Below are 23,876 nucleotides of genomic sequence, written 5' to 3'. Positions count from 1 at the left end.
CCCTGATCCTCGGCAAAGAACGGGAGCAGAGTTGCTCATGGCAGGAAAACACAGAAACTGCTGTTTCTCAAAGTATCCCTCCTCGGGCTCGATTCACCGGCAAGTTTTGCTGCCAGGATCATGAAGGCTTCCCCTCACCCCTTCTTTTGCATCTCTTTTGGGTGATGATGACAAATTACACTTGGAGTATCGGGGAAAACCTTTTAAAGGTTCTACGTTATTTTTGATGTACCCACATGCTGTCTCCACTTCTCTGCCCTGCTTGATCCTCCTTGCTGACACTGCCTGTGTCCCCATCACGTGCCCAAAATGCTGACTGGGGGGGGGGACCAGCCCACGGAGGGACACTGCACACTTGAGCAGAGGCTTTGAGCCTTCAGTGATATCTGCCTTTGCCTCCTTGGATAGTGCTTTCCCCCGGGTGCTCTATAATTTCCCCTTTTTGCTACTTGTAGGATGAGAAGGAGCTGGTCACGAGGCAGGGCTGGCCCTGGAGCTGCTGGAGGGGCACACGCAGGGCTGGTGCTGCTCCTAAAGCCCTTCTGTTCCCTTGTTTAGGGAAAAGCTGTTCCTCCTCCCCTCGAAAATCTGCTTCGCCTCCTCTACCTCCTCAGCGTTTGGCTGTTTTTAGCATAACACAGCTAGCCCATTTTAGAAGAAAACATGACACTTGTCTCTCATCCTCAGCAAGACACTGGTGGCACTTTCCCTTCTGTCTCCCCGTGCCTTCGGTCCAGCCCAGCTGCTGTGGCAGGAACGTCCCTGGCACCTGCACACGGAGCTGCAGACCCAGCAGGGCACAGTAACCCTGTCCCCATCCAGGACAGGACTAATAGGAAGCAGTAGGAGTTCAAGTTTCCCACTGCTAGAGCTTTTCTCATTGCCTCAAGCTTCCAGAGGGGATTTGCCTGGGGAATGGAGTTGCTCTCCCTGGCATCAGAGCACACAGCACCCGTTCCTTCCTCTGCTTTGGGGCAGGACACGCAGCTTGTACAGCCCAGGTGCGTCACTGAGAAGAGTTGCTCGGCACTAAACAACATTTGTGAGTTCTCCCAAGTGCTACAGAGCTTTAAATCAGGGGTCTGCTCTAATAGAAGGGACAAGAGGGAGCCCATGTGCCCTGGGCTGCGTTACAGATCTGACCACACAAGTCACTAATGCCTGGGAAGCCGGAAAAGCTGCGCAGCACCGTGCTCAGGGGTCTCATGCCTGGTCACAAGCACCCAACAATCCCCGTGACCCCCCTCCCCCAGCTCTCTGGCAATAATACCAGCAGAAAATCGTGCAGTCAAAGCACTCCTCTCTCAGGGCCATCAGCAGAAGGGGCAGTGCTTGGAGCGAGCATCCTTGTGCCGTGTCACTGCAGTCCCTTATCTGGGACGCATCCCGCTCCCGTGCCTTTGGCAGGCCACTGGGCCATATGCTACACACTGGCTCGTGCCCCAAAACTCCCTGCCCTTCCCTGGCTCTCTGCTGTGCTCCTGAAACAGCCTGGTGGGACAGCTGAGAGCCCAGGCTCAGCTCAGGGAAAGCAGGGTTTGCTGCTGGTGTGGGTGATGTCATCAGGGGAGCAGAGGGAGGGATGCGTCGCTCTGTCTGGAACCGAGCAGGGGAAGAACATCCAAACCCTTTGTAGCTCCTCAGGAGCCAAACACAGCTTACTCAGCACCGGCAGGAACAGGCTCAGAGCCCTCTTGCCTTGGACAAGCACAGGATGTTACTTGGATGTTTTTATCTGGACCCTCACTGCTGATCACATCTTTGCTGGGCAGGCTGCAGCCAAACTTCCCAGGAGCATCCCCAAACAACAGGACCAGCAGCCTAACCTCCTTTGTGGCTCTTCCTTGTTTTTTCTGACTCAGAAGCAGCAGCAATCAGACCAAATGCCCAACTCTGGAGTCCGTCAGCTTCGAGACAGAGCAGGTTTTGTTCCCTTGCACAGCCCTCACCTCTGTGGGATTGTTGGTGAGGGTTACAATGGACAGACTGTTTGAAGCAGGCACTGACATGAGACAAGACTTTTCTAGGATGCCACTGACAGCAGAGAAGCATCCCCAGGGCAAGAAACTTCACCCTTGGGGCCAGCAGGGCTCCCTGAACCCCTTCCACAAGTGTGGCACCTCACCCTGCCCTCCTGATCCCCCAGCACAGTTGCTGGTCTGCCATCCACCCTCCTGTCCCCTCACAACCTTTGTGCTCCTTCCTACACATCCCTGCTCAGACCTGGAAACAAGGCCTGGCTCCAGGGTTTTCCATTTCCATGGAACCTCCCCACCATCCCACATAAATCCTGGCTGCTGGGTGCAAACCACGAACCACATGGACTGCAGCAAAGAAGGGAAAGAAAAGCCCCTCAGGCTGCCTGTGCTGGGCTGGAGGGTGGCCATGGGGATGGGTGTGCAGTGAGTGTTGTGTCATGGCTGTGGCAGACAGGGAGGAAAAACGCTGGGGCAGGAGCCCAGATTGGTCCCGTGGGGGAGAGGGGAGTTATGAGAGCATTTACACTGCTCAAACATATCTAACCTTTACCTGCAGACATCCCTTCCTCTTCTTGGGAAGGAGTTTTTCTAAAGTCACCCCCTAAAGCTCACAAGAAACCTTTGCTTTAAACCACGCTGGGACAAAAGACATCTCCTCTGGGTGCTGGTGGCTCCTGTGGCAGCCACTTCCCCTCTCTGCTGTCACTGCAAGGCTTGAGCTCTCCCTGTGCTCATAACCTGCACGAGGCTGTCACCTCCGTGCCTCCCTGTCCCCTGAACCACTGTTAGTGCCTGCCCTAATACCGTTTTTCTCTTCCCTTTCTGGGGGGAACTATTTCATTGCTCCCAACCTTCCTGTTTCCTGATGAGAACCCATCCTGCCTTTGAGGAAAAGCACCGAGTTTTCATCATTTCCAGGCCATTTACTGCCACCTGACCTCTTATCAGCCCACCACTTGACCTTGACCCTGCCCACCCCTCTGTGCTGATGGGGACCTGGGATAACCTCCTCTGGAGAGCTGGCAGAGAGCCTTGCTGCTCTCAGGGGAGACAGAGACTGCTCTGCAGGGTGAGCTCCATCCAGCCCTGGGAGCGCAGACATCGGTCACGCCGCGCCGCAATTGAACCGTGCTTAATTTTGACCTACTTTGCCAGCCTGGCAGAGCCCTCCCAGATCAGACTTTAACCTTCTGGAGGTGCCCTGGGTGGTGCCAGCATGTCCCAGCCTCGTCCTCTTCCTCCTTCTTTGTGTTAGCAGGTCCCCTCCCCGTTGCTGGGTCTTTCATGGCCACCCTGGGAAGGTTTCCCTGCTCTTGGCTTTTGCTTTTTACCAGAGCTTGATCCCTGGAAGCCATGCAGTTCCTGCTCCTGGCACCATGGTGGCTGGGAGAGGTATTTGTGTATTTATTCATTGTTTTTCCCCTCCAGCAGATTCCTCACAGATCCTGTGAGTGCTGTGGTGTCCCAGGGGCATCGCTCAAGCTTTCCAGAGCTGGAATGACAAGCTCATGGCACACTTTGGACCTTTTCTGCAGTCTTCCTCCTTTGTTGTGGGAGACAGAATTTCATCAGCACTTCCCAAATCTGCTGGGGAAGCCTCCATTCCCATCACATCCTGGCCCCTCTATCAATTTAGGAAAGCCCAGGTTGTTTCTGGGGTTGTTTCTGGATTCCTGCCCTGACCCCAATCCTCCTACTCCCCTACCTTTTCCATTCTCCTGGAAACAACAGCTCAGGGAGAGAGGGTGATGGCAGAGAGAAAACATCCCTGCGAGCAGATGATTTCAGTATTAACTAAATTAACACGGGGCCTGGCACTCTCCAAAATGAGTCACCCGTGTTTCATATCAATGATTTCAGACCCTGGCATTTTCAGTCCAAGCCACAAGCAGCGCCACGGCAGGCACAGGCTGTATTTTAAAATCTCGTGGCAGGGCTGGAAGCAGATGCTCGGGAGCAGAGCAGAAGGTGCAGTAATGAAGCTTTAGCAGGAGCGCGGGGAACGCGGCGTGCCGGGAGCACAGGAGCCACCCATGGCACTCTGGGGCCGGGCTCTTGCGTAAGCCCTGCCGGGGGGAGGATGGGGAATGGGGACAAAAGGCCTGGAACTTGTCCTCTGCAGCTTCCAGCAAGCTGGAGTGAGGAGGAGCACGGTCAGAACACCTTTTCTTTTTCTATCTGGGCGGCAGCTTTGCTTCTGACCCCTTCTTCAGCCCCATCCTCATTCCCCCAGGTACTGTGAACAAAATGTTTAGCCCTTTCCCTTTCTCCACGCATTTCCTGGCAGCCCTGAAGCCGTGATCCGGCTGATGGCAACGCTTGGATGGTTCCAGCAGCCACAGAGGACCCTTGCTCTTTGCGACCCTCGCTTATCAAACAGCAGTAAAAACCCATTAACCATTCAGAAATTCCCTGGGAACTGCATTTGTTTGTAGGCCGCTTTGAGGATGGGAAAACAGCCCAGTGATCCCTAGGAATCTGTTCTGCACTCAGTTTTACAGCACGGAGCCTCAGCCCCCGAGCTGTCACAGTGCATCACCTCCCGAGGAACCGCGAGCGCCCGGCTTGAGCTGCAGTGCCAGCCCTAGAGCCGGAGCATTAATCCTCAACAGAGCAAACCCACACACACACAGCGAGCTCCCAAGCCTGCTGGACACCAAGAAGAGCCCCTAATGCTGTCCTGTCACTTGTCACTACTGTCACAAGTCAGCCAGCACACAATATTTCTGCTGGCAGCTCACCACGGCCAGCGGTGGGATTTCTGCACGGGGAAGTCACGCTTCCCACAGGGGCTCCAAGGCTGGGATTTAGAGGTCTCTGCTGAGGAAAGGCCTTGAGAGCAGCTCCAGAGAGCTGTCCCTGCCAGCCACACATCTCCTGGCCAGCCTGCTGGAGCCAGGGGCTTTCATCTTTGCCACATGCCAGGGGTGAGCCACGTTCACAATCAAAATCCTTCTCCAAACCCCAAATCTGGGCATCAGCAACTAAGAGGGATGCAACAGGAAGGGAAGCTGGTGTTCAGGTGCCAAAGAACATGGATCAGGGTTCTTCTCCCAGCCCAGATCTCCTCAATTCCTGACATCCATCACCTCTCCAGCCTCAGCAGGACAACACTTCCATCTCAGCTCCCAGACATCCCCTCTGCCAGCCCAGCCCAGAGCTCTCAGGCTCCAGCTGCATCCCTGAAGCTCATACCTGCTCTCAGACAGCAGCTCCAGGGGCTGTCTTCTTCCCTTCCCATTCCTGCAGGGCATTCATTTGTTGGAAGATGCTGTTAACAAAGAAATAAATAAACAGCAAAGCTAGAAACATTAACTCCATTAACTACAGCTACAAGCAGCCTCTGCTACGTCTTGGCTCCACTTTTCTCCTCGTGGACTTCATCTGGCACCTTACATATTAGGAGGACAAATTAGAATTTCATGCATATTTCATATACACTTAATCACTTGGCAAAGACCAAAACACTTCCCCATTAAGCGGAATTTATGCTAAATGCTGTTTCCATGAGGCGCCAGTCACTGCCTGTTCAGAGGTTACAGCAGTTCCCCAGGCAGGTGTCCCTGCAAGGGGAGGTGGGGACACTGACGGTGCCACAGCAGCAGGGTAGGGCCCCTAACAGCAGCTTTATTCCAAAGCTATTCCACAGAGCCCACCCTGCTTCGTGGGACATCAGCTGCTGCCTGTGGGGTCCTGTTTGGTGCCCCCCTGAGCCACTTGGGTCCCCACAGAGCTCTGAAGGGCTGCAAGGCAGCAGAAAACAAAGTGTGAGGCTCATAAACCCGAGCCACTGTTGTACAACCCCTTCCTGGGAGACTTACAGCATCCTTGTGCAGCCTTCTCCCGCTTTACACCCCCTAGTAGGAGCTTCTCCAGCTGCTCCAAACCTTCCTGCTGAGCATTCCTCCCTCCTGCCAGGGAGCCAAACCTTGCCCGGATCCAGTTTCCCTTCTAACAGGGACTCTGCCATACTCAAACTGCCTGAGCTCACTGGCTCCTCAAGGACTAAAAAAGCTCAGCTGGCTCCCCTGAACACAAACAGGTTGCCCCTGGTTTTTGGCTTTCACTACACTTCACAAGTCTCCAAAAAGGGATCTTGCTGTCTGCTTTATCTTACAGGAAAAAAAAGATGTAGAGGTTTACTGTTGAGGTTAAATCAAGGTGCAGATAGGAGTCTCCTCTGGTTTTCCTTCTCTTGAAACTCCAAGTGTTGGATTTCTCGTTTAAAAAAAAAGAGAAATACTATGGAAATTGTCACTGAGGTGGTAACAAACCTCTCTTGACTGAGACAATCTAAAGGGCCAAGTTCTGTGTTCCTAACAGTGCCCAACTCCAGCCTGAGCACAGCTGGTCACCCAAAAAAGCTGCTCCCAAAATAAACCAACAGAGATGTCAGAGATTTAAATGGGGTTATTCTGCTTCCAGAGCAGGGGAGGGGGACTGGGGAGAGCCGAGTTCCACACCCCAGGCTGTCTGTCTGTCGTCTGTCTGTCTGTCTGTCTCACTGGGCAGCAGCAATTCCTCCTCCTCCGTCCTGGTTCCCCTTCATCCTCAAACAGCATCTCTTATTTTTATTTTATTTATTTATTTATTTAATAAATAAATTTATTATTTTAAAAAAATATTTATTAATTCACTTATTCATTTTTTATTTATTTTTTTTTTTTCCCTGCTCTGTCTTCCTGGCTCTGTAGCCTGCTCTGTGTCCGGGGTCTGCCCGCTGTGGGGGTCCCTGCCCGGGCAGCCGGGGGGCTCCGGCCCCAGGGGATGCTTGGGGGATGCTCAGGGTGGGTTCTCCTTCCCCTCCTGTGAGCCTGTTGCATAAGAGGGATTTGAGGGCTCCCACATGGCTCTCCCCCCGCCTGTCTTCTTCCAGAATAAAGACCTTGTTTTTCCAAGTGTTTTGCTTGCTGGAGGTTTAAGCAGCCCCTTCTTTCCAGGCGCCGCTGCTCGCTGATGCTGGGGTCAGCGAGAGCTGCAGGGTATCAAGCCTAAGAAGGGCTTATCCCTGTATTTTTACAGCTTCCCGAGGCCCTGAGCTCCGGGGTGAGCAGCCCTGGGCTGAGCTGTGGCGTGCGAGGGCTCAGGCACGCACGTCCTCTGCTGCAGGGAGCAGAGCACCCATCCCTGAGCTGCTTTCCCCGGCTTTCCCTGCACGCCTGGCTGTCCCTGCTGGCTGCTGACAGCCACTGAGGGTTTGTCCTGTGCTGGCAGCTCCCACTGTGCTGCTGCTGCGAGAGCTTCCCCATAGAAACCAGCCCTTTGCTGGCAGATCCAGCACACACACACACACACACACGGGAATAACGGGATCCTGCACGGCTCCATGGGAGCTGGAAAGCAGCACGGAATCACAGAATATCCTCAGCTGGAGGAGACCCAACCCTTGGCCCTGCACAGACACCCCAGCAATCCCACCCTGCGCATCCCTGGGAGTGCTGCCCAAACTCTCCTGGAGCTCTTGGGGCTGGGGCCATTCCCTGGGGAGCCTGGGCAGTTCCCAGCACCTTTCCCTGAGATCCAGCCAAACCTCTCCTCTCCTCCCCCTCCTGGGGACCACCACTGGTCACAGAGAGAAGGGATCGGTGCCTGGCCCTCTGTGTCCCATCAGGCAGAAAGCTGCCTCTGTGGCCTCATCAGCCTGGATTCAAAAACACTTCCCAGCCCTTGGTTTGAGTTTTCATTCTCATCATCCCCTGAATCCTGTTTGTCTGAGGAGGAATAAATGGAAACCTTACCCTTTTCTGCCAACACATTCAGGAGAGATGCTGCTTGGAATGAGTTTTCCCAAAGTCTGGTATTTCCAAGGAAGGGTGGCATGAGGGGATGTTTGCTGTCCCTGTGGGCCAGGCTGGGACTCAGGGTGCCCTTTTCCTTGGTGTTGCAGGTCAGCCTCAACGATTCCCACAATCAGATGGTCGTTCACTGGGCAGGAGAGAAGAGCAACGTGATTGTGGCCTTGGCCAGGGACAGCCTGTCCTTGCTGGGTCCCAAAAACAGCGACGTAAGTAACACAGCCTGGCCCTCTCCGGGTGCACCTTCTGCTTCTGGGCCAGGCAAGGTGATGCTGGCTGCTGAGCTACAGCCTGACTTGCTCTTGTGTCCTGAGAAACACAAGAAAGGCCCACAAGTTTGAGTTCAGAGGCACAAAAATATTAAATGTGTCCTCTGTGGTTCGAAGTATGGTTAGGAAAATCTCGAATCTTTCCCCGCCTCATAGTTTACTTGACTGTTCACCAAATCTGTCAGAAGTGAGCTCAGAACTTTGTGCTTCTCACTGAGGGGCTTCTCCTTTGCAGGTTTATGTGTCCTATGACTATGGGAAGAGTTTTAAGAAGATCTCGGAGAAGTTCAGCTTTGATGGGGGGAACAGCAGCGAGGTGGCCATCGCCCAGTTCTACCACAGCCCGGCTGACAACAAGAGGGTGAGGGGGACGTGGCAGCTGGGCCTTTGTCCCTGCTGTCACAGGCAGCCTGGACACCCCTTGGGCTGTCCCTGGGGCAGAGGTGGCACGTGCCAGGCACTCCTTGTATGGCTTGGTGACACTCAGAGTGTGGCCTGAGAGGGGTGGCTGGGACAGCCTAATTCTTCCCCTATGAAGTTTGCCCTCCTGGGGTGTGCACCTTCATTCCAGCCAGCCTGAGCTCTGCTCTGACCTTCTCCCCTGTCTGTCCCTCCACTCCCAGTATATCTTTGTGGATGCCTTCGCCCCGTACCTCTGGATCACCACCGACTTCTGCAACACCATCCAAGGCTTCTCCATCCCCTTCAGAGCAGCAGACCTCCTCCTGCACAGCAGGAACCCCAACCTCCTCCTGGGCTTCGACAGGTCTCACCCTAAAAAACAGGTGAGCACTTTGCTCAGGTGGGGATCCACCATGCTGTGATGTTCCTGTGGCCTGCTTTGTCCCCCACAGCTGAGAGCCACCGTGCCTCGTGCCAGGGCCATGTGGCTTCATGCTTTGGCCATTGAGAGTGTCTGATCTCACATGCAGAGCTGTCCAAATCAGCCAGGACACTCTCTTCCCTACAGCCTGTCTTGTTCTTACCTCTGGGGAATGAGGATATAATACCTGCAAGCTGCCTGTCTTATTTCCCTTCCTTTTTCCTTCATCCACACTGCTCCCAACCATATCCATCACTCCAACTATTGTGGTCATAACTCACCACAGAGCACTGGCAGCTGAGGCAGGATGACCTCTGCAGAGTTTCATGTGGTTTGGCTTTGGGTCCTCAATAACAAATTGCTGCTTGAATACAAACACTTTTTTTTCCCCTCTGGAGCTGTTGGGTAAAGATTGAAAATAGTTACAGCACCTTCAGATAGACACAGTGAGTAAAACCTGGAGGTGAAACAGTGGGAAATCCTTCTGGTAGAAGGCTAAAGGATGGATTTTTGCTGTTTGGGTTAGTGTGTTAAAAAAGCTGCTGTTGCTCCAGGAGCTGCCACATGACAAGAAATCACAGGAGTAGCCATGGATGGACACATTGGGTCTCTTGAAGGACTGTGTCTGTCTGTGTCTCAATCCTACTGGCACCTCTCACCTTTGTTGTTGCAGCTCTGGAAGTCAGATGACTTTGGCCAGACCTGGATAATGATTCAGGAACACGTGAAGTCTTTTTCTTGGTAGGTATTGCACCCAGCTCCTGTCTTCTCTCGTTCCTCACTCCTTGCAGTGTTTGGTGCCCTGTGAAGATCAGCCCTTTGGGTAGCAGGGTGTGCTCCAGCCCTGCCCCCTGCTCCCCTCACCCTGCACCGTGGGGATGTGGCACGGCAGGGTGACAAGTGACAGCCACCCACTGTCAAAACACCCAGGGGTTTTGCCCATTCTCCTCACCCCATCTCCTTGCTCCTGCTGCTGGTTCTCCAATCCCACCACGTTCCCTGTCCTCCCAGGGGGGTTGAGCCCTACGACAAGCCCACCACGGTGTACATCGAGCGGCACGAGCCCTCGGGGGCCTCGACGGTCATCCGCAGCACAGACTTCTTCCAGAGCCGGGAAAACAAGGACATAATCCTGGAAGATGTTGAAGACTTCCAGCTCAGGGACAAATACATGTTTGCAACCAAGTCTGTGGTGAGTGACACACGACTCACACTGCCGGGGGGTTGATGGGGTGCGGAACCACAGCGGGCAAGAGCATCTGCCGGGGATGTGCTGCACCTCACATCCTTCAGACCTCACTGGCTTTGTCACAGAGGTGTCACCCAGAGGTGTCCCCCAGCCTGCCAGCCTCACATCCTTCCGACCTCACTGGCTTTGTCACAGAGGTGTCACCCAGAGGTGTCACCCAGCCTGCCAGCAGCTGCCACCCCCCGAGCTCACAGCAGTGCTGCCCGTGCCGCTCTCCCGGCGGTGTTTCCATACCCCTGCCTCGGGCAGGCTGGGCAGAAGTAGGTCAGCCTGCAGAGGGCTGGGACCCGGGAAAAACCACAGGATGGCTGGGAAGGACGTGGGGTGGGGGTGGCAGGGGAAGGGGGATGTGGCTCGGCAGCTCGGTGGTTAAAGGAGGCCGCTTGTCAGAGGAGATTACCATCAAACATGGACCAGGTCCAAGCAGCCTAATGTGCTCCAGCCTGGAAAGAAAGCTGCATTTTCAGTCTGCCTTCCTAAGAAAAGAGGATGTGGGTGAGCAAAAGTGAGCTTTTGGTCCCTCTGCAGCCGGAGCCTCTCTGTGCTTTTTACAGTTCTTGGCCAAATTCGAACAAACCTGAAAAGAAAGCAAGAAAGTGTCTGTGCTTCCTCTGAGGGCCAGGCCTTCCTAGATCAGCAGCATCAGAGGGACAAAGTCCTGATCCTTCTAGAATTCAAGGAGCAGCTTTCTTTTCAAAAGATGCATTTCTCCCCTGCAGCTGCCATCGAGGGTTTTAAGAAGGAACCTTTATTTAGGGGTGACTGCTGGCAGAACCAGGGAGGGTTTCCTAGGCAGTAAGTGACGGGTGTGTCACCTCCGGCCCCCTGAGTGGTTTCTGATGGAGGCAGGGAACATTTGCAGAGCAATTTCAGTTTCTCAGAAGTCTCCCTTGCAGGTAGGACAGCCTGTGACTCCCAGGGCCCGGCCCCTTGGCGCTGTGCCTGCTCTGTGGTTTGCAGGAGATTTTATCGAGGGCTCAGTGCTGGTGTAGGGTGAAACACTGGGGGTGGTTTGTGTCTCTGCAGAGGAGCCACTGAACTCAGGGACAGCATCCTGAAAGCATGAGGAGGGTTTGTGCACCATTTGGGGGTGCTTTGGAGCTTTTTCTGCTTCTGGAGCACTCAGGGGCCAGCAGGCAGCCCACCCTGCTTCCCCCTGCAGCTGTACTGACTAAACATCAATAAAATCACCCGTATTCCACACCACGGCAAGCGCTGCTGGGAAACCCAGGGACAGAGGGAGGCTGGCTGCAAACCCTTCATTCGGGAATCACATCCCCAGGTCTGGAACGAGGCACCTGCCTCCAAACCTGGCCACAGCAGGGGCAGTGCTGGGGGAGGGACAGGCTGGGTGGCACCAGGGCTCTGACTTCTGCTCCTTTCCGTGGGAGGCACGGTTGCTTAGTGATACAGAGCCTGGGGGAAAAAAAAAACCAACAAAACCAGGCCGCTTATTTTTGGAGCCTAGATCTGGGTTTAGGTCCTCACCATTGGCATCCTGTATGAAATAGGTTGCCCCCAGCTTTTCACTTTCTCAGCTTCGCGCCGGCGCCTTTCGTTTTGCGCAAATCGGTAAAAATAGGAAGGAAAGGACTGTGTGCTCTGAAGAAATAGGAGGAATTAAAACCAGCCTCCTTACCCTCACCTGACTGGCCAGGAAGGACAATTTGTCTCCTTGCTGAGCCCTGGCTGTGGCAATTTAAACCCTGAGTGGGGATCACTGCTCCCAGCATCGAGCAGCTGCCACGCTCTGCCCATGTGCAGGGGGGTGGAAGTCCCAGGCACTGGGTGATCCCAGAGGAGATGAGGGTGATTTTTTGGGGTGAGAGCCCCTCCTAACGTGTCCTGTGCCCTGCACAGCGTTTGCTTGGCAGCTCACAGCCACCCTCGGTCCAGCTCTGGGTCTCCTTCAACCGCAAGCCCATGCGGGTGGCACAGTTCGTTACCAAGCATCCAATTAAGGTAAGTGGTGCTTCCCCAGCAGCCTCCCTGCCTTGCCAAGGACACCCTGCAGTGTCAGCAGCAGCTCCAGATGCTGCAGGAGTGGGAAGGGACCTCATATGACCCTGCTGGGGGGGTGGCAATGCAAAGGCTCATGTTGGGAGCTTGCAACGAGTCTCTGATCCACGAACTGGACATGCAGTGGCATCCCCAGGCTGGTGGGGATGAAGAAAGCACGAGAAGCAAGTTCTTGGTGCTTGGCAGAGCAGTGGGGTGCACTCCCAGCCTCAGGGGGGTCCAGAGATCCAGAACACCTGGGGCTTGGCAACCACTGCTGCTTCCAGGGGGCTTTACAGGGCGGAGGATGGGAATCGCTGTGGGGGAAAACACAACAGAAAAAGCAAAGTGAAGATTTTCCACCTGCTGAGTGGAAAAAACACAAAAAGGTGGAAGCAAGCTAAGAGGAAATCTAAAGCAGCCAGTGCGCAAACCCCCTCTCTGTGCACACACACACGGAGCCTGTTCTTTGTGTGCCAAAGGAATATTACATTGCTGATGCCTCGGAGGACCAGGTGTTTGTGTGTGTCAGCCACGACAACAACCGCACCAACCTCTACATCTCGGAGGCAGAGGGCCTGAAGTTCTCCCTGTCTCTGGAAAACGTGCTCTACTACAGCCCAGGGGGAGCTGGCAGCGACACCTTGGTCAGGTAGGACAGGACTCACCTGAGAACATCCCCCAAAAATCCATGAATTTTGGCTGTGCTGGATCAAGCCTTTATCTTTACCTGACAACCCCCCACACTCCCAGACTTGCAGGGTGGCGAGGGGGTGTGGGGGGCGTTCCATTTCCATTTCCACTGACCCCCACAGGTACTTTGCCAACGAGCCCTTCGCGGATTTCCACCGCGTGGAAGGCGTGCGGGGCGTCTACATCGCCACGCTGATCAACGGCTCCTTCAGCGAGGAGAACATGCGCTCCGTCATCACCTTCGACAAGGGCGGCACCTGGGAGCTGCTGCAGCCCCCTGCACAGACCCAATACGGGGAGCACATCGACTGCCAGGTGCCACAGGGGGCCTGGGATGGGGAGAAGACCCCCAGAAGTGGGATTTGTGGGTTGTTGGTGGGCGTGGTGATCTTGGAGGTCTTTGCGCTCTGCGAAAGGAGGTTGAAACAGCAATGCTGCCACGAAGGAGTCCCTCCTTGCCTCTCTGAGCAGAGGGGGCTGGAGCAGACAGGATGAGGGATGGGGGGTAATCCACTGTTCTGCTTTCCCAGTTGTCCCAGGGCTGCTCTCTCCACCTGGCCCAGCGCCTGAGCCAGCTGCTGAATTTCCAGCTGCGCAGGATGCCCATTCTCTCCAAGGAGTCGGCGCCAGGGCTGATCATTGCCACTGGTACTGCTTTTCCCTTGGCTTAGGGGCTGTTGTTGCCAGGCAGTATTTAGTTTGTAGAAGCAGGTTATAAAATGCAATTAAATGGTGCATTTTGCTGTCCCTTCCCTGCTGCAGTCCCCGTACAGTAATTACAGAATGAACATTTCACTGCAGCACAGAGATGTGAGAAACCTGCTCGGTTCTGATCCTCTTTCCTGATCCTCATGAAGGGCTTCTTGAAGATTCAGAAATTCCTGTTTGTCTTGCTCTGTTACTGAAGAATGCACACATTTTGTTTAATCATATTTGTAGCCATGGGTTTTTCCCCCATCTGCTTTTAAAACTCGTAATAGTCCTTGAAATATTTGCTTTTGAAGGGATTAATTTATAGTGTGAAAAATCATCTCCTCAATCACAGATAAAAATAGTTTGGAGGTGTCTGGCTTCCTTTTAAGCAATCACTTTGCATTCCTCAAGAAGGATGATTTCTCCCATTCTCCCAGGCTCCGTTGGCAAGAACATGGCAAGGAAAACCAATGTTTATGTCTCGAGCAGTGCTGGAGCAAGGTGGAGAGAGGTAAGGCTGCTCTTACACCTGCCAGATCAGCCAGCGTGGTGGGGGAACAGGAAGAATTTTGGCAGCAATACAGATGAGTTACATGAAAGGTGATTTCATATGAATCCAAGAGCTGGAAGGTGCTCAATGCCTTAAAACGAGGGAAAAAGGTTTTTAGATGAAGGACCAGGCGTGGGTTGGTTGGAGATGAACCTGTGGTGTAGGTGGTGGATTCAGACACAGGAGAGCTTCTTCCTTTATTTTTCCTTCACACTTTTCCTCAGCACAGGTCATTTGGTGTATTTTAGGTGGGACTGACAGCCAGGACTTTGTGTGTGAGAGTGTTTGGAGAGGCTCTGGCTTCTCACAGAAAATGAGATGCTGCCCTCGGTTTATGGGGAGTTTGCTGCTGTTTACTGAGTGGATGTTCTGGTCTGTGGCAGTGTTTGTGGTCTGCCTGTGCACTCTGCAGCCAGTGTAATGTGGTATTCCAACATCTGCAAGTTATTTAAACCCAGGAACTGAGCAGCCTCCCTCTCCCCCTGCGAGTGCTGCGCGGTTGGGGTGAGCTCTGGGCAGCTGCAGCAGCCATGGGGACAAGCCACAGGTCTGGCTGATGCCAAAGGGGGTTCAGAGGCTGCTCCTGGCTTTAAAACCCAGCTGGAGAGCAGCTGTGGGGACCCTGCAGCCAGGCAGGAGCTGACAGATGGGGCAGGGTATCCAAACCCAGACTTGCAGGTGCCAAGCTCCACAGGTTTGCCCTGGAGTGCAGTTAAAACACTCTGAGGAAGTGTTGATCCAAAGTCACCAGCACCAAGCTCCTGACTGACTGATCTTTGTATCGTGAGCAGAGGTGCAGAATGACCCAGCAGTGGAGCTGAGAAGCAGCACCACAACTCCTGCTCAGCTTTGGCCAGCAGCAGGCTGGGAGGCTCTGCTGGGTGATTTCACAGCCCACAGAAGAAAGGAACAATGCATTCAGTGCCCTGTGCTGTCCCTGAGTGTGACAGCACATCCTGTGAGCAGGGCCTGGCATGGGAATGCTCCTTGTTTGCATCCTGAGGTGCTCTGGGCTCCCTGGATGGGAAAGCAAAGCTGATTGTGTGCTGGAGGTGTAGGTGGATGTGAAATCCAAGCTTCTTGCCATGAGATGGATGGATGAATTGTCTCCAGGGCTTGTTTCTGCATGCCATGGCCCCACTTCTCTCTGAACATTCACAAGACCTTCTACAACCTGAGAACAAACTTCTCTGCAGTCCTGGGGAGGCCACAAGTCACTGCTGGGTGTCAGGAAAACCTCACAGAGGTGACAAATGAGAGGAGGAGTGATGGACTCTGGTTTTGTGTTGTGGCACTTCCTCCATTCTTTCCATGCATAGAGCACAGGAAGAGCAGAGTCCAGGGCTCAGGGCAGCTTTTACACTCATCTGTTAGGGGAAATGGGCTGGTTATTCTCATCTGCAGATTGTGTCCCATAAACGCTTGAATCTCTGCTGCCTCCAGATACTTGATTTGGCCAAAGCTGAAGCATTAGCTTGGGTCAGGCAGTTTCTGACAAAGCCATTTTCCCTTCATTCAGCACAGCTCTGATCACCCCTCAGCACTGTCTCTCTTCCAGGCACTGTCTGGACCCCACTACTACACCTGGGGTGACCACGGTGGAATTCTGGTGGCCATCGCCCAAGGCACCGAGACCGACCAGCTCAAGTGAGTGCCAGGGCACAGGGAGGGCAGAAAGAGCCCTGCAGCAGGCAGGACACACCCCTGGCATCTCTCCCAATCTCCTTTTTTTTGTGCAGGTACAGCACAAACGAAGGGGAAACCTGGAAAGTCTTCACGTTCTCGGAGAAGCCGGTGTTTGTGTACGGCCTCCTGACCGAGCCCGGCGAGAAGAGCACCATATTCACCATCTTTGGCTCCTACAAGGAGAATGGCCACAGCTGGCTGATCCTGCAGATCAACACCACTGACGTGCTGGGTAAGGGGACAGGAGGCAGAGCCGTCTCTAAGGTGGCTCTGCAGGTAGAAGAGAGGGAATCTCCTCCTGTCCCAAGTGTCTCATGTCCATGTGGACACAGCTGCTGAAGGCACTCGTGTGCCCTGTGCTCTCCCTGTATTCCTTCCCTCCTCACTGAGGAATTTGTTGAAAAGGAAAAGGGGTAAAAAAAAAAAAATTCCTTCTGAAGGCTTTGTGCCTATGAATGTTTTATAACCCATTTCAGCTTTGATTGCGAGGCAGCATTTTAATCAAAGCACAGTTAAACCCAGCAGAGGAATTTGCTTGACTAAAATTTATCACCGATTCCCTTGACGTTTTGTTGGGAACGGCTCTGTTTGGTAACCAGAATGACTCCATTCAGATTCCCTGTCACTGGCACAGAGCTGGCTGTTCCCTCCTGTCACCACCAGCTGGAATGCTCCTCGCCTTTCCCTGTGGGACAGGGGCCTCGCACTCTCTGGGGTGGGTTTTGTGCCAGGGGAGGGAATCACAGAATGAACTAGGGAAAAGACCCAACATATCCTCATTGACTGAGTGTCACATCCAGTTGTGTTTTAAACACATCCAGGGATGGTGACTCCACCCCCTCCCTGGGCAGATGATTCCAGTGCCCAATCATTCTTTCAGTGAAGAATTTTCATCCTGATGTCCAGCTTAAACTTCCCCTGGCATGGCTTAAGGCTGTGTCCTGTCATTCTCTCAGAGCCTGGGAGGAGGGACATTCCTGTGGTGTGGGGCTGGATGCCAGACATCTGCATCTCTCTGCCTTTAAACCTGGGGTGCTGCAAAAGCTGCACCTTTCTGCTCCCCAACCTTGTTTCTCCTCTCAGGGGTCCCTTGCACAGAGAACGACTACAAGCTGTGGTCACCCTCGGACGAGCGAGGCAATGAATGTTTGCTGGGGCATAAAACCGTTTTCAAAAGGAGGACTCCTCATGCAACCTGCTTCAATGGGGAAGATTTTGACAGGCCTGTCATGGTCTCCAACTGCTCTTGTACAAGGGAGGACTTTGAATGGTAAAATAACAATTAATTTCTTCTAGTCTGGATTGTAAATCCAAGATAAGTATCTGTGACCAATCGCTCCAAGTGAACAAACATCCAATTTACGTAGCTCGGAGTGTCGCTGCTTCATTTTATAGCAGAGAGGAAACTAAACAGACTGAAAACATCCTTTCATTAATAGCAGGGCATGAGACTTAATTAATGTCTTTAGAGCCTTTTGGGAGCCTCTGAAAGGTTCCACGGAAGAGGGAAGTATTGTTAATCCATTGCCTTCCAAATGATAATGGATAATTTCCCATCACAGACAGAGATCCACTAAAAACCTTTGTGATTCTGTAGCCACAGGGGTGCAGCTGGCCCTGCCATTGCCCTCTGACTGCAATTCCCACAGTCCTGACGCTGCACAGCTTTCAGGATCAGGAAACACACTCTGGCAACCTGATGCAAACGTTTGCTTTGCAGAAAGGGACCTGCTTTTCAGGGACTGGAGCTCACACCTGACTGCTCCTGTCTGATGCTGAGACCAAGTCTGGCTCACCACAAGCAGACCAAGAGCAGGGCTGCTGGGATCCTGCCCCAGAATTCAGCCCTGGGCTCCCTACAAAATCACACTGACAAAACCTCTCTCTCCCACAGTGTTTTCCAAAGAACAGCTGCACTCTAACTCCCATTTTACCATCAGGACCAGCCAAGAGACAGAGCAGTGACCCGAGCCAGCCAAGCAGCAGCACTGGGGCTTGCAGCCAGCTTTGCAGAGCACACTGGCTCAGCCCTGCCTCGCTGCCTCACCTTCCCCAGCCTGCCTAGCCACTGGCAAAGTGGTTGCAAAGTGCTCTTGAAACATCCTGTCTGGCTTGGAGATGTTCTGTGCAGCTAAATACTGATAATAAATGATAAGTCACTTGGGGGTCTTAAAAATTCTATGCAAGAACAGACTCATGGCAGAGCATGGCTGCATTTTTTGCTTTTCCCTGTCCCTCCCTACGTCTTTCTTCTCCTTGCAGTGATTTTGGCTTCAAACTGAGTGATGACTTATCCTTAGAAGTTTGTGTCCCTGACCCTGAGTTCGCTGGGAAGCCCTATGACCCACCAGTCCCTTGCCCTGTTGGCTCAACCTACAGGAAGACTCGAGGGTATGTGCTGTGCTTGGGAGGGCAACCTGATATTCCAAGTGCTGGAATTCATCTTCCTGGTGATTAAAAAAACCCCAAACCACCACAAAACCCACAAGAGTGACAGCAAACAAACAGCATGTTAGGACATACATGGCAATTAAACACCACAGCTTATTCTGGCTGCACAGGATGGTTTGTTCACAGTTTTTCCATGGAATAAACTGCCTGGCTCTGTGTGTTGCAGCTACAGGAAGATCTCTGGGGACACTTGCACGGGTGGAGACATCGAGTCGCGGCTCGAGGGGGAGCTGGTGCCGTGCCCGCTGGCGGGTGAGTGTGTGCAGGATCTGCTCTGGGCACAAGGGCTCCATTCATAAAACCTTTGGCTGGTGCCTGAGGGACCAGGCACAGAGTCCCAGAGGGCTCTCAGACAAAACCTGTGACACAGGAGCCTGGGTGGGTTACAAATCCACTGTAAGCTGTGGCCAGAGCTTCTGAGGGTCCTGCTCAGGAGCAGCGTCTGCCCACAGTGCAGAGCCCTCTGAAGCCCTCAGGGGCAGGCTGCAAGCAGGAACCCCTTCATCCCAGTCACGTCCTTGCTGTAGCTGGCTTGAACCCAACCAGAAAGACAGGAATGAGATCAAAGACATCCCCATCCTTGGGAAGGTCCCCTTGGGAAGGTCCCACTCTCAGACAGCCACCACGTGCAGCTGAACGATGTCCCTTTGGGGCCAGACCTTCATCCCTCACACCTCTGCCTGCCAGAATTCACCCCCCATCCTTATTTTCTCCTCTTGAACATACAAGGCACTGTAGCAGTCCCGTGCCCCTGTGCTGCCAGCGTTATTTGCATTCTGCTCATTACAGCTTTAATTTAATCTGCTGTCACGAGCTGCGTGATCAGCATTGCTGCCGTGCTGCAGCTCCAGAGCCTCAGGCAGGGCAGGGGCTTGTGGAAAGGCTGAGGAGCTGAGCAGAGCAGCCAGACCCAGCAGCAGCAGGTTCCCCTGCACTGCCCTCAAATTTTTCAGTGCGCAAAAGATACTCCAGGTGTGGAACAGCACGGGGAAGCATCCCCTGTGCTGGGACTCCTGCCAGGGCTGCACTCAGCTTTACTCCTGACACGTTATTCACCCCTCTGAGCCCTCTTGAGCTATTTGGAGAGCTGTGTTGGGCATGCTGAGAAGGGCCCTGCTGATTGCAAAATAAACCTGCGGTCCCCACCGGGGCAGCCTTTGAAGTGCCGTGTTCCCAGAGTGTTTGCGGATCGTCCCCGGATCCGTGCTGGCTCGCTCCATGGTAACACTTTCATGTACAGTGTCTGTTTCATATCTCCATATAATCTCATTAGGGATGCACAGCCAGAGTTACTTACTGACATTAGCTCTACTCATTAAGAGCATTATTGGACTTGACCAGTGGTGGGATAATGCCCGGGAGACTTTGTCCTGGAGTAGGATCCCATTACCTGGATTCGGCTCCATTTGGAAACAAAACCCACTCTGGGATATTTCCTGTGGGGCTGCTGTCCCTGAGGACTTGCAGAGTTGCATCACTCCCACTCTTTTGAATGTTTTGGTTTTATTTTTTTTGAGGAAGAGGAGATCAGTATTTTGTTTCCAATTGGCAGCACTAAAAGTGGGAAGAAAGGGATCAGGGCATGTTCTGCCAGCCGTGCCTCCTCCACCTCCTCCTCCTCCTCCTCCTCCTCCTCCTCCTGGACCAGACAATGCCCACAGTGTGTCCCCAGTCCCACGTGAGGCTATTACCACATTCCCATTAACCTAATCCCACTGAGACAAAAGCTCTTTGCCTCCCCGAGGTGCCAAAACCAGGGGTGAAAAACACCTGCTATTTTATTTTATTTATTTTATTTTATTTTTTTGGCCCCTCGAGTAGCCCAAAACAGCCACTAAATAAGGCACTGTTGTTGCAGAGGAGAACGAGTTCATTCTCTACGCCACCCGCTACTCCATCCACCGCTACGACCTGGCCTCGGGAGTCAGCGAGGAGCTGCCCCTGGCCGGGCTCAGGGGGGCTGTGGCCCTGGATTTTGACTACGAGCACAACTGCCTGTACTGGGCTGATGTCACTCTGGACATCATCCAGGTGAGCATCGCCTCCTTGCCACCCGGCTGTTGCATCCACACCCTGAAAAGCAAATGTTTGTCCTGGTACTCCTCCCCTCCGAGCTGTCACCTGAGCTTCAGGTTGAGGCAGTTCCTCGTCTTTTATTCTGATTATTTTTATTTCTTTTTCCCCAGCGTCTCTGTCTCAATGGCAGCTCTGGGCAGGAAATAATCATAAGCACTGGGTTGGAAACAGTGGAAGCTTTGGCTTTTGAGCCTCTCAGCCAGCTGCTCTACTGGGTCAACGCTGGGATTCCCAAAATTGAGGTACAGCTCTGCCCACCCGTGGCAGTGTGTGTTTTATTAAGGAGCAATAATCGCCTGCCACAGATTTTTTGTCACTTCAAGCAGTGCCAGCAGCAAACACACCTGTCCTGGGTTTGGTTTTGGGTCTAGGTTGCCAATCCAGATGGAGACCTGAGACTCACCGTCCTCAACTCCTCGATACTGGAGCGACCCAGAGCCCTGGCTCTGGTTCCCCGAGAGGGGTAAGAAAGAAAACATCACAAATATGTCCCTGCTATTCCCAAGGCAATCTGCTGCTCCTTCCCCACTTCCTCCTCAGGGAGGACAGCTCGGTGAGGTGAAACTGGGGACAGGCACAGCACAGTCCTGCCCTGTGGAGCCCACTGTCAGTGCTGTGTCCCCAGCTAAGGCACCAGCTCTCTCAGAGCACAGATCACCAACTGTTTGTTCCTTGCCACCCATACATATCCATTAGTAAACAACTTACTGCCTGTAAAACTGGTCTGGTCAGTGGGGAAAGCTGCAGTGATGTGTGAGAAACTGAGCTGTGCTAGAATTTGAGAGCCAAATGCGGGTTACATCTTTCTGGGGTTTGGCCTCAGCTGCAAAGGCAGCTCTGAGAAACCAAAGCAGTTCACGGCAAGGTAACCTGCAGCTGCACTCCCACCACAGAGCTGGCAGCTCAAAAGCCTCTGTGCTGCTCATAAATCTGCTGGTGGTGCTCATTAGAATTGCAGAGCTCCCCGTTCAAAGGCATGTCGTTCGTGAGAGAGACGTGGAATGTAAAGCATTCCAACCTCTGCCTCTCCTAACCTGCTTCCTTTTGATGAGCTGCTCCGTGTGGATTGGGAGTAACCCCTCTGCCTGCTGCCAGGTTGATGTTCTGGACAGACTGGGGGGACTCCAGGGCTGGCATCTACAGAAGTGACATGGACGGGTCGCTGGCCGGCTGCATCGTCTCGGAGGGCGTGCGGTGGCCAAACGGCATTTCCGTGGATGACCACTGGATCTACTGGACTGAAGCCTACATGGACAGGATCGAGAGGGTCGATTTCAATGGGATGCAGAGATCTGTGATCCTGGACAGCCTCCCTCACCCCTATGCCATTGCTGTGTTTAAGGTTTGTCTTCCCTGTTGTCATTTTTCCATAGTATTCAGGCTCCGAGGTTGGTGTGGAGGAGCATAGAGCACACTGAATTTGAAGGATAGGGATGTGATTTCGAGCAGGAATTATGCTTGTTCTCTTTGTGCTTCCCTGAAACATTCCCACAAATCCCTGAAATGAGCAGGCAAGTGCAGTCAAATCCAGGACCAAATTCCCAGTCAGCTGCACTACAATGTTTGCTCCTGCTCAAATCCCACCTCTGCTCTTCCTCCTGCTCTCCCCCCTTGGTCCGGGGACACTTTTCACTCTCCATGTCCCTCCACATCGAGTATTTAGGGTGATTAGTGCACTGATGAGCACAGCTCTGGTGGTGCCTCTCCTCCCACTAAGAGCCAAGCCTGTGTTTCAGAATGAAATCTACTGGAATGACTGGTCACAGCTGAGTATCTTCAGAGCATCCAAAAACAGCGGCTCCAGGATGGAGATCTTGGTCGGCCGACTGAATGGGATCATGGATATGAAAATCTTTTACAGAGGAAAGACAACAGGTAATCATGCAGATGATCCTCCCTGGCATTTAGAAATGTGTTCATCCCCCATTTCCACAGGTTCCCAGCCCACTGAGCCATCCTGGCTTGCATTTCCTGAATACATCCCCATTCCTGCAGGGCCTGAGGCTCTCAGGCACAGTCATGAGGAATGAGTTTCATGAGTGGTGTATTCTGCTTTTTGGCTGCCAGGGGAGATGCTTCCCAGAGAGAGAGAGAGCTCGTAGGGCACTTGGCTGTGGTGGCACCTCATAGTTTATGTCACAGATCCTGGCTTTCCCATCACAGTGTTGTATAGACCAAAAAAGCTGAGGATTTCAGGGCTGCACCGGCTTTGTCCTCCTTTACTCATCTGTCTGCATTGTGACAAGGCAGTGCTGACCCCTGTGCTGTTTATACCCATTTTCAGATGGGTACCAGACCACTGAAGGGCTCTACCAGTCTCTGCAGGAGGCTGGAGGGACAAGAGGCACTCTGAGGGTGTAACTCCCATCCTTTGGTAGGCCTCCAAAGCCACTTGGATGAGTTATGTCCCATAAAAGCCAATCTGTCCCTGTTTAAGGCCCCCAAACTCATGGAGCAGATGGCTCTGAGCATCTCTAGGGGTGACCCCAGCATTTAGCCCTGCAGAGCTGGCTTCTAAGGGGGTCTGAACCCAAAAGCAGGTGACACTGGGACTCCTGTGCCTCTGCCCTGACACTGTCCCCTTCCTCCTGCCCTGCTCCAGGGCAGAACGCCTGCATCACCAGGCCCTGCAGCCTGCTCTGCCTGCCCAGGTCCAACAACGGCCGCAGCTGCAAGTGCCCCGAGGGGGTGGCCAGCACCGTGCTGCCCAGCGGGGAGCTCAGGTGTGACTGTCCCCACGGCTACACCATGAAGAACAACACCTGCAGGAAGGAAGGTAAAGTCCTGCCCGCCTCTTGCTGCTGCTCCGGTTTCTGCCGTCACCAGAGGTCGGCGTGACCTGTCCTCTGCCCGGGAGGAGAGCGGGAAGCTCTCCCATTTCCTTCCCATTTCTGGAAGCACAGCCTCATGGCAGCTTGTTTCTGTTGTCCCTCCTGCCCCAGAGAACACGTGCCTGCCCAACCAGTACAGGTGCTCCAACGGGAACTGCATCAACAGCATCTGGCAGTGCGACAACGACAACGACTGCGGGGACATGAGCGACGAGAAGAACTGCCGTGAGTGACCTGCCTTGCTGGTGGTGGCCAGCTTCAGGTGTCTGCTGTGCTGCCATCTCAGCTGAGCTCATGGCCCACACTCCCTTCACACCCAGGGACAGCAAGAGGCTCTCTGGGGTGTAACTCAGCTCCTTTGGTAAACCCCCACACTGAATTGGATGGGTTTTGTCCCAGTCCCCTTGAGCAGATGAGATCTCAGTGTCTAAAATTTGGTGAGGCTGATGCCAACTCTTGCACTAATTGTCTTCTGAAGCTAATTGAGGGCACAGCCAATGAGGAAAAGAGAGCAGATAGTGCTGACATGGCCTCTCGTTGAGATAATAAATCAAGTTCTCACATTAAAGATGGAGGTCACCTTTTTGAGTAAAGTTATGAATTGCCAATGTGTGCAAGAGGGACAGATGTTCCACAGCTTTGCACAGCCTGAAGGGTTTGGCTTAGTGCACTGTGGAAAAAGGACTGGGTTTGAAGTTAGGAAGCACTGCAGGACCAGGAGAGAGGCTGTTTATGCCCATTTTGTACCAATAAGGAACTTATTTCCCTGACAAAGTTGAGGTA

The 23,876-nt window shown here is 53.3% G+C and overlaps 1 protein-coding gene across 2 annotated transcripts in view; it reads left to right on the top strand.

The window, feature by feature from the left end:
- Positions 1-23,876, top strand: part of SORL1 (sortilin related receptor 1) — a 42,641-nt gene that overhangs the window by 811 nt on the left and 17,954 nt on the right. For both annotated transcript variants that reach the window (XM_086861014.1, XM_086861013.1), the window contains exons 2-23: positions 7,867-7,983; positions 8,279-8,404; positions 8,667-8,828; positions 9,540-9,607; positions 9,878-10,058; positions 11,976-12,077; positions 12,596-12,765; positions 12,929-13,121; positions 13,337-13,454; positions 13,937-14,010; positions 15,608-15,696; positions 15,789-15,967; positions 16,819-17,005; positions 17,998-18,126; positions 18,353-18,438; positions 20,045-20,217; positions 20,373-20,504; positions 20,634-20,725; positions 21,358-21,604; positions 21,999-22,137; positions 22,865-23,038; positions 23,205-23,318. In XM_086861014.1, coding sequence (XP_086717140.1) covers positions 7,867-7,983; positions 8,279-8,404; positions 8,667-8,828; positions 9,540-9,607; positions 9,878-10,058; positions 11,976-12,077; positions 12,596-12,765; positions 12,929-13,121; positions 13,337-13,454; positions 13,937-14,010; positions 15,608-15,696; positions 15,789-15,967; positions 16,819-17,005; positions 17,998-18,126; positions 18,353-18,438; positions 20,045-20,217; positions 20,373-20,504; positions 20,634-20,725; positions 21,358-21,604; positions 21,999-22,137; positions 22,865-23,038; positions 23,205-23,318 — 3,052 coding nt within the window. The remainder of the gene's footprint in view (positions 1-7,866; positions 7,984-8,278; positions 8,405-8,666; positions 8,829-9,539; positions 9,608-9,877; positions 10,059-11,975; positions 12,078-12,595; positions 12,766-12,928; positions 13,122-13,336; positions 13,455-13,936; positions 14,011-15,607; positions 15,697-15,788; positions 15,968-16,818; positions 17,006-17,997; positions 18,127-18,352; positions 18,439-20,044; positions 20,218-20,372; positions 20,505-20,633; positions 20,726-21,357; positions 21,605-21,998; positions 22,138-22,864; positions 23,039-23,204; positions 23,319-23,876) is intronic.

This window comes from Cyanistes caeruleus, chromosome 23, assembly GCF_971803275.1.
Source record: "Cyanistes caeruleus chromosome 23, bCyaCae1.hap1.1, whole genome shotgun sequence".
Lineage (NCBI taxonomy): Eukaryota > Metazoa > Chordata > Aves > Passeriformes > Paridae > Cyanistes > Cyanistes caeruleus.
Note: the sequence above shows the minus strand (reverse complement) of the source record. Positions and strands in the feature narration are given on the sequence as shown.